This window comes from Bremia lactucae, linkage group LG8 (genome assembly GCF_004359215.1).
Source record: "Bremia lactucae strain SF5 linkage group LG8, whole genome shotgun sequence".
NCBI classification, from domain to species: Eukaryota; Oomycota; class Peronosporomycetes; order Peronosporales; family Peronosporaceae; genus Bremia; species Bremia lactucae.
This window is the reverse complement of record NC_090617.1, coordinates 4,135,398-4,144,135: the sequence shown is the minus strand read 5'-3', so window position 1 is coordinate 4,144,135 and position 8,738 is coordinate 4,135,398. Positions and strand designations below refer to the sequence as shown.

At 45.2% G+C, this 8,738-nt stretch overlaps 3 protein-coding genes across 3 annotated transcripts; 1 reads left to right on the top strand and 2 right to left on the bottom strand.

Annotated features, from left to right (window-relative positions):
- The first annotated feature begins 4,515 nt into the window (after positions 1-4,515).
- CCR75_001721 (uncharacterized protein) lies at positions 4,516-7,953 on the top strand. Its single transcript, XM_067959822.1, has 3 exons — positions 4,516-5,069; positions 5,125-5,874; positions 5,953-7,953. The coding sequence occupies exons 1-3, from the start codon at positions 4,606-4,608 to the stop codon at positions 6,047-6,049; spliced, it is 1,311 nt and encodes a 436-aa protein (XP_067815644.1). The 5' UTR covers positions 4,516-4,605; the 3' UTR covers positions 6,050-7,953.
- On the bottom strand, positions 6,125-7,852 carry CCR75_001722 (uncharacterized protein; the record flags this gene model as incomplete). Its single annotated transcript, XM_067959823.1, has 1 exon — positions 6,125-7,852. The coding sequence occupies one exon, from the start codon at positions 7,850-7,852 to the stop codon at positions 6,125-6,127; it is 1,728 nt and encodes a 575-aa protein (XP_067815647.1).
- Positions 7,954-8,057: 104 nt separating the features above from the next.
- Positions 8,058-8,710, bottom strand: CCR75_001720 (uncharacterized protein; the record flags this gene model as incomplete). The annotated part of the gene is given in 2 exon segments (XM_067959821.1): positions 8,058-8,554; positions 8,566-8,710. 2 exon segments carry the CDS (start codon positions 8,708-8,710, stop codon positions 8,058-8,060), a joined length of 642 nt encoding a protein of 213 aa, XP_067815645.1.
- Between the last annotated feature and the right edge of the window lie 28 nt (positions 8,711-8,738).

Genomic DNA, 8,738 nt, shown 5'->3' with positions numbered 1-8,738 from the left:
CTTCGCAAGAACATTTGTACTTGTGGGCGAATTTATGCTGGCGTGGAGAGTAGAAATCGCGGCTTATTGTGAGATAAGTCTTCTCACGTCCACGATGACCACGTATTGGTGCGTCGTGGTACTTATACATGATGCGTAGGTGCTTCGCCAGCAATGGCTATAGAATACAATAAACCATTGCGTGTTGTATATCGATCTGTTGAAAATCGATACAATTCAACAATTCTTTTAAGGACTGTTGTGATGGATTATTAAGATAGTCCCTTTAAGATCCTTATCTTCTTGATAGACTTTTCTAATGTCGTCTAGTATTTTGACGACAGAATACTTATTGTTACATCAGTGGTCTTATTCTCCCTGTTGATTGCTGCAACAGCGATCAAAATTGGGGCGGCGCAAAAGGGCATCAACGACGCAGTAAGTCGTCATGGTTAATACTCCACGAAGAAGTTATATTTCGCAAAGAAAGAAAACCATTCCGCCATTCTTTGCGAAATGTGTGGACTGTTTACGGCCGTGCGATAGGTTCATGGTCCGTTTATACATTGAGCGGTCTATCTCCCAAGAGATATACCCTAAACCTAGCCAGTGCATATTTCATGGCAAGGGATTTCTTGTAATGCACTGGATAGTTGCATATAGCTGTGTTGAAGCTAACGTGATCGATAAAAGACGACGCGCTCTGCGCCGTCTTTGTATGTACTGTCATTTCGGCATAATTGCTTGAGTACTTGTGCAGGTATGCCGCAAAACCGAGGAACACTCGAAGTCCCTTTACATCGACAGGCACAGACCAATCGGTGATCGCCTTGATCTTTTCGGGATCCGGGCGTACACCGGTTTACCCACGATGCACCCAAGAAGTGGTAGTTCGCTTGCAGCGAAAATGCTCTTCTTGAAATTTGCATGCAACTTGTGCTTGTGCATAATTGTGAGATCCTTCCGGACGTGGGAACGATGTACTTCAACGTCCTACTTTCCGTGTGTGGCTCTGCTATGAAAGAATAAATCATCAAAACAGCTCGATGCAAAATCCCGCGCAGATCTTAACGCATCTGTTGAATGTCGCAGGGGCATTGCTTAGTCCCTGTGGCACGAGTAGCCACCCCCATAGCATACCGCTTGGAATGCTTACTACTGTGAACGGTATATCCTGTTCACGCATAAGGATCTGATAAAATTCAACCATTAGATCTATTGGCGAAAAGATAGTCCTCTTTGACATAACATCAACTATTACGTCTTTTCGTGGTCGGCGTTTGAGTCGGTACAGTTGCAGTGTTCATTTTATTGAAGGTATGCACTATCCACCATCCTCCTCCTGCGCTTCTCACACAGAAGTTCGGAGAGCTATGTCGGAAAGCTGTCTCCCTCACATGGCCCGCTGCTAAGCGTTCGGCATAGAATTCGTCGATCGCTATTAATTTTTCATGAGGCAATGTCATTGCTTCGTGACAGAATTCCGAACCTGGGATTAGGTCAATTTCGTGTCGAATGCCTTTGTCCTTAGACAACTCGCACGATACTGATCTTGGAAAGACATCATTAAATTTTAATAAATCTTCATGAAGAGGCTTTGAATTTAAAGACTCCCAGGATTGGGACGTAAAACGTTAAATCCTTGTCTTCTCATCGAAGACACTTTCGTCATCGATGAGCTACTGAGAATTCGATCGTTCTCCAAAAATACTATTGCCGACCGAATGTCGGCCACGTGGTTGTCATCTGTGACAAGTACGCAGATCTCGTTGACTTTGCCACACGCAGGTCACGCAAGAACCGTTTCGGCTCTAGCGTTGGCAATTGATTTATCTCCAAATATAACTTCGGAAGGGGCTATTAGATCCAGTTTTTAAGCGCCTACACTCGATATCATTTTTGTACTAAGACATTGATTGTCTCATTTTTTTCTTTGGAGCTTTTTCCAAAAGTTACTGGGATCCTTTCACCAAAGGTTTCCGAGAACTTATTCCCACATAATTCTTTGGAGGAGTATCCTCCTCTAGCTCTGGTTGCGCTATCACAGTGAGATCCTCTACGATCGACTCTCAGTCGACCTAGGATTTTTGCACTGTCTCTTATAGACGGGCGTTCCAAATTTTTTTGGATGTTTCTTTTTAAACAAGCATTCTTGTTTCGAACCACTCAACTCATTCAAATGGTCGAACTTCGACACCGTCTCTGCTTGTGCACAGCCGTCGGTAACTATGTCCACATCACAATGGTGGACCTTCGACGCTTCTTGTCACTGCTTGTGCTTGTGGCAGCCCTCGGATTCTAACTCCACAGTGTGTTGGGCATTCACACTGAGGTCTTGTGCTGTCATGATACCGACCGAACCACAAGTGAGGTCATCGCACTCACTCGTAGGCCATATACACGCTTGTGAATTCTTCAAGACGTTTATCAGTTGGCCATCTGATGAACAAGAGACAGGCATCGTCACGGCTTGATGTTGCCAATTTATACATGGCTTACTCTCTAAGCCATGGTATTTCATAGATGACATCAAATTTGTCATCCAAATCTAGTACGATGTAATCATCATCGCACTTTTTATCCGTTAACGTGCATTGGATTTCAACTACATCTTTCTTAATCGTTACAGATTCGCCTGTTCCTAGGCGCACTGTCATCTTCGCTAAAGGGATAGCGCGCTTAATAAATTTCAATCTGCGATCTTCCAGCGATTGGCGTCTAATAGGACTATTCGACGCTCCACAATCGACAAGGGGCTTCAGTGACAACTTATTTGACACTTTTATTTTCAGGGTGATGAGGTTATACTCATCCCTTGGGGCAGTGTGTAACTGCCCCAAGGGATGTTTTTGTCTGTTCCTAGTGAGAGGTCGGTCTTCTCGCTCAGTGCTTTTAGGCACTGGCCGTGGGGCACTACACTTATAGGCGTAGTGGCCCATTTTTGACAGCGATTACATTTCTGTAACCGTTTGTAATTTGAAGAGCGAGGTTCTCGCTCTCCACATACGAGAGATCCATGGGCTCTGGACCTCCGTTTTCTTGTCGTCTCGGTGGACGAAATGCACCCGCGTGTACGGAAGCCTGTTTCAGGCTAAAGTCCTCCTGTTCCGCTATAGAAATCGCTTGGTCAAGAGACTCTAGGTCTAGCCGGAACAGGTGGGTCATAACAGGTCCGTCTGCAAGACCTTTCATAAACAATCACCTATCTTTGTTCATCAATTGGCTGACTAACCATTTAACTGATCAGATATCGTATATGTTAAGCATAAGCGTGAATGTCACGCTTGCCCTGTTTCAACTTCAATAGCTCGGTTCGAGCCCTGAATTCGGCACGTGGCGGCTCAAATGTTTGCCTGAGCCGGGTCTTTAAGACCTCGTACGACCCAAAAACTTATGTGTCGTGAAGCTTGAGCCCCAATGCCCAAGATTTGGCACGTCCGTCTAAGTTGAAATGCCAAATTTCACTTTCGTCGCATCATCACTGAGACGACGAGCTTCTATGGCGTCGTCTCATTCGACGAATCTTCTCAACGGGAGTCACCTTCAAATGCCTTAAATTTAGAGCCTCCTATCATTAAGCTTTCGGGTCGACGCTGAAGCGTCGGTTTATTAGCAGCATAACATGCTGCTGTCTCAACATTACCAACTGTTGAGCACCCTGTTCTATCAACACCTCCGCTTGTTGAGAGCCTTGCTGGTGAAGCAAGGTTACTATTCCTTGAGCCCCGTTGAGTTCATGTTAAATAAACTTCGCTATGGCCGCATGCTTATTCATCTCTACCCAGAGTGTACAGCATGGCGCCAACGGCTGGCCCATCTATAACCGAACTCATTCGTTAGATCACCCTCCATTCAAGATCATACTCCATTCAAGATCACTCAAATAGGCAAACCTTTCACGAAAGGAAGGTTCCTAAGTAGCTAAGGGTCCTTAGCTACCAAAATTAATTCAAAGGATTAGAATTAGAGAAAAACAAAACTGTATTGATATATTACATTCCTACGTAACGATCTTCTATCTACTACTGACTTTACTTTTTGGTAACAAACTCTGTATGGCGCCTATTTGCGCACCGCACAATCGTGTCTTATTACGATTGGCAGGGTTGATTTAATCTTAAATCAACCATTTAATAGAAGTAATGTCTTATTGCGTCAATATTACTAAATTTGGAAATTTAGGAACTATTTAAGTCAAAATTAATAAAGATGATAATGTTGTACTGTTTTGTTTGTTTTCTCTTATAGGAAATAATTATTGTTATACCTCTTTTAGGAAATAACACTTATGTAACGGGGCACCCCGTTACATGATACTATAATTCAATATCTCTGTGAGTTATTGAGACTCTCAGCTTTATAGATCAATCAGCCAATAGAGATTGGCTGATTGATCTAGAAAGCTGAGAATCTGACTTTTAACCTTTTGAGTGGATTGAGTGGTAGTGATTCAAGTGAATTGTTTGGTGGTGAGTTGAATGGTAGTAGTTGTTAAAAGTGAGTGAATATTGATTTTCGTCTTACACCAATTTGGGGGTGTGCTATCAAGAGGGTGAGTTTAGGAATTTCTTTATTTTATATCATTCCTAACTTTCTGCTTACTACATTCTTGATAAAAACCATCCGATGCTTCGGTCCGCAAAATTGGTGCCCCGAGTGGCACGCAACTCGTTGCGGTCTTTTGCTACTACTGCCGAGTCATTTAACCCCGACACGTACGAAAAGCAATATTTGGCCAGCACGTACAACCCAGATGGCGTCCGCGGCGAGTCTGGTCTCATGTTCACGCATGGCAAAGGCAGCAAGCTGTTCGACGAAGAGGGTCGTGAGTTCCTGGACTTTTATGCTGGCATTGCTGTGTCCGGTTTGGGTCACGGCGACGAAGATTGGTATCAGAGTCTTGTGGATAATGGCAAAAAAGTGACGCACGTGAGCAATTTATTCCACACTAAAGCGCCTCTGGAACTAGCCAAGACACTTGTCGACAATTCGTGCTTTGACAAGGTTTTCTTTGCCAATTCCGGGACAGAGGCCAACGAAGGGGCCTATAAATTTGCACGACTTTATGCCAACCACGTCACTAAGGGAACGTACGTTATTTTTATTGTAATCAAATTTGCTTGTGTCTAAACTTGCCTGCAACAGACCACTTGAAGGCAAAAAAATTGAATTTATTTCTTTTAAACACGGTTTTCACGGCCGGACCGCTGCAGCTTTAACACTCACGCACAAACCCAAAATTCGCGAGGCTTTCATGCCGCTTGTCCCAGGCGTGCACTACGCGGAGTTTAATGACATTGAGAGTGTTAAAAAGCTCATTTCTGAAAACACGGCTGGTGTTTTCGTCGAGCCTGTTCAAGGCGAGGGCGGCGTGTATCCCGCTGATCGTAAATTTATGCAAGAGCTGCGTACTTTATGCGATCAGTACGATGCCATGCTCATTACGGATGAAGTGCAGTGTGGATTAGGCCGAACGGGCAAATTGTTTGCTCATGAACTGTACGACGTGATACCGGACATTATGACGCTGGCGAAGCCATTAGCTGGTGGACTGCCCATTGGCGCTGTGCTCATGTCGAACAAAGTGGCTTCGGCTATCACTCCTGGCCAGCACGGTACGACATTTGGAGGCAACCCACTTGTATGTGCTGTGGCCACTACCGTAGTTAAGAAAATCATGGCCCCGAGCTTTCTCGAAAATGTGCAAAAGCGTGGCAAATACTTGGCGGATGGGCTTAAAAAATTGCAAACTAAATATCCTGATAAAGTTGCCGATGTTCGTTCACCTATTGGCAAAGGCGGGCTCTTTCTTGCGCTCGAGTGCATCAAACCTGTGGGTCCTCTCATTGAGTATGCACTTTCAAAACAAGTGCTTATTATATCTGCGGGTGACAAGTACGTGCATTGTCATCCTGTTAAAAGGAATATTTTCTTATCTAATTATTGACTGCCATGAATATTATTGTATTGCAGTACCATTCGTTTATGCCCCCCACTCGTTGTAGATGAAAAGGACATTGACAAGCTTCTGTCTGTCTTTAATCAGGCGTTCGAAGACAAAGTTTTGTAAAGGAACTTTACACACTGAATACGAAACACTTTTGTTTTCACTAGACTTACAAGTTTTTGCCATCAAACGCTGTGCTTAACAATATACGGACGTTCTCGATCCCCATAGTTCCACTAAAGTCCGTTGTGCTCGTTTCGGACGAACAATAATTGTTCGAGCTCTGCGTCGAAAATGAATACGATTTTTTTGTCGAGATGCGCGAAAGTCCAGACGTTCTTCTTGTGTAGAAGCAAGCCCTTGATCGGGAAGCTTTCGAGGCTTTGGACTAAATCTCGTATCGATAGAACGGCTTCGATTTTGACCTTGAGACGTTGAATCTCGTTTTGGACCTTGCACACGGTACGAATATCCATCAAGCTGCTCTTGAAACGCGCTCCAATTCGAATACTCAACTCGTTGGGTTGTTGAATTGCTTGCCTGTAATTTAAAGCGTGAAGACTCGCATCGCTCACTAGAAGTCTGCCAGCACATGACCGTCCCATCATCGGAACAAGACGCGAGTTCCAAATCGTGCAAAGAACTCCACGCGACCCCATTCACGTCGCTCGTATGGCCTTTAAGAGCTACACACGGCAGTCGCTGTTCTCCATTAAAATTTGGCCTTCTTATTGCTAGCATTTCATCCTTCATAACCTTCAAACGCGCGTCCCAAATATACACGACACCATCTGCAGAGGCTGTTGCAATAAACTCGCCTTGAGGACTAAACGAACTTTTACAGTAAAACGAACTCGATTCGTGGCCGTAGCAACGAAGAATCGGTCGTGCTTGATGCGTTCGCGTCAGATCAAGCACGACAATTGAGTCGTGCAAGACATTCACAAGCAACTGCGATGCACGTCCTGCGCGTCCAGGACAAAGCATTAACGATGAAATTCCATGACGTGCTTCTTCCCAACTTGAGCATGAAAATTCTTGAATAGGTTCCGGAATTTTTGCATAAGTGTTGCCACGACGAAGTTGTCGGAGATCCCAGCATTTCACAATAGTATTTGTCGCCCCTGCTGTCATCAAATCCATTCCGTTCTCTCCAAACTCGACACACGTGACACTCGGACTGGAAGGTACTATATTCGAAGCTCCTCTTTGTCGTCTTCGTTTCAAGGAAGGCATTGATCGATTCGATTGCGAAAAGTCTCGCGATAAATGAGGCTCTGCATGCACTTTATCGAGCATTGCAATTGGGTTTCCATTCGTGCGTGTATCCCACAGCAACACTTTTCCATCGCGACCTCCAGAGGCAAAGACATGCGTCTGGTCTCGTGCTTGACGGACACACTTGACACTCCTGTCATGTCCTTGGAGCGTTAAAACGGGCGTCGAGGACCTCGAGACGATGTTTTCAACGTCCCAGATACGAATGGCAAAATCTCCTGACGCAGTGAGCACGTGGCTATCGTTTTGCGTCCAAATCGCATCAAAAATGGCGTTAGTGTGTGCCATCCACTGGCTTTGCCAGTGTCCAGAGGCCGCATGGACGATTCCCGCGGCTCCTTGTTCGTCGACAGCGACGAAAAAGCCTTTCGTATGAGCGTAAGAGACTTGAAAGACCGGTCTGGAGTGAACATTGCTTCCTGGTGGTCGATTAAGGACCACTCTTGGTCCGTCTCGAATGGCCAGGACACGGTGCGAGGGACAGTGTAGCGATGCTAAGAGAGATCGCTGGATTGATATACGCTGGGAATGCATCGAAGCGGCATTGATGTTTATGGGCGGTGCGTTGATTTGGCGATTGGAGAGACGCTGCCTTTCTCTTACCGGACCAAGTTGCAGCCTTGCGAGCTGATGCACAAGGTTTGGCATTGGCGATGCATGTGGATTCGTGAACTTGATACCTCGTTCGTAAAGTCTCTTTATATTTCGATATATTTTAATCAATAGATCCCTGGAACTTGGCCTATGCAGCTTACGAAGACTTCACGTGATATTTTATTTATTATTACGTTTGACATCAACACACGGGCTTATTATACTACCGTCGTTTTTGCTAGGACAACCTTACATTTATTTACTTGCTCTTCGACTTGTCAGTGGCATCCGACTTGACCTCTTCGGACTTTTCCGGGTTGGGCTTCTTCTTTTCGTCCTTCTCGTCCGGCGTTTTGATAGAAGCTTCCGTACTAACAGTCGCAGCTTCTTGGTGTCCAGACGCATCCTCAACATTTGATGTGCCAGATTCAAAACCAAAATAACCTGGGTACCCGAAGTTGCCAGAGAACCCGTAGTCGCCATAACCAGGATATCCAAAGCTGCCGTATCCGTACCCGCCGTAGCCAGATTGATCGAATCCATATCCTCCATAACCAGGGTAGCTGTCGTATGACGAGTAGTATCCCGGCGAGTACCCACCGTACCCGTAGTCACCTCCATATGACGGGTAATAGCTGTCGTATCCGTAGTCACCACCGTACGAAGAGTAGTAGTCAGGGTAGTAGCCGTAGTCTTTGCCACCATAGCCTTTTCCGTAGCTGTAGTAGTCGTTGCCGTAGCTCTTGTCATCGCAGTCTTTACCGTACTTTTTGTGGCCGTAACCACTGCCATATTTGGAGCCGTAGCCTTTGCCGTAGCTCTTATGCTCATATTCATCGTGCTTGTAATCGTCGTGCTTATAGTCATCGTGCTTGTAGTCATCGTGCTTGTAGCCTTTGTGGTCGTAGTCATCTTTACCATAGCCGTAATCTGACGACTC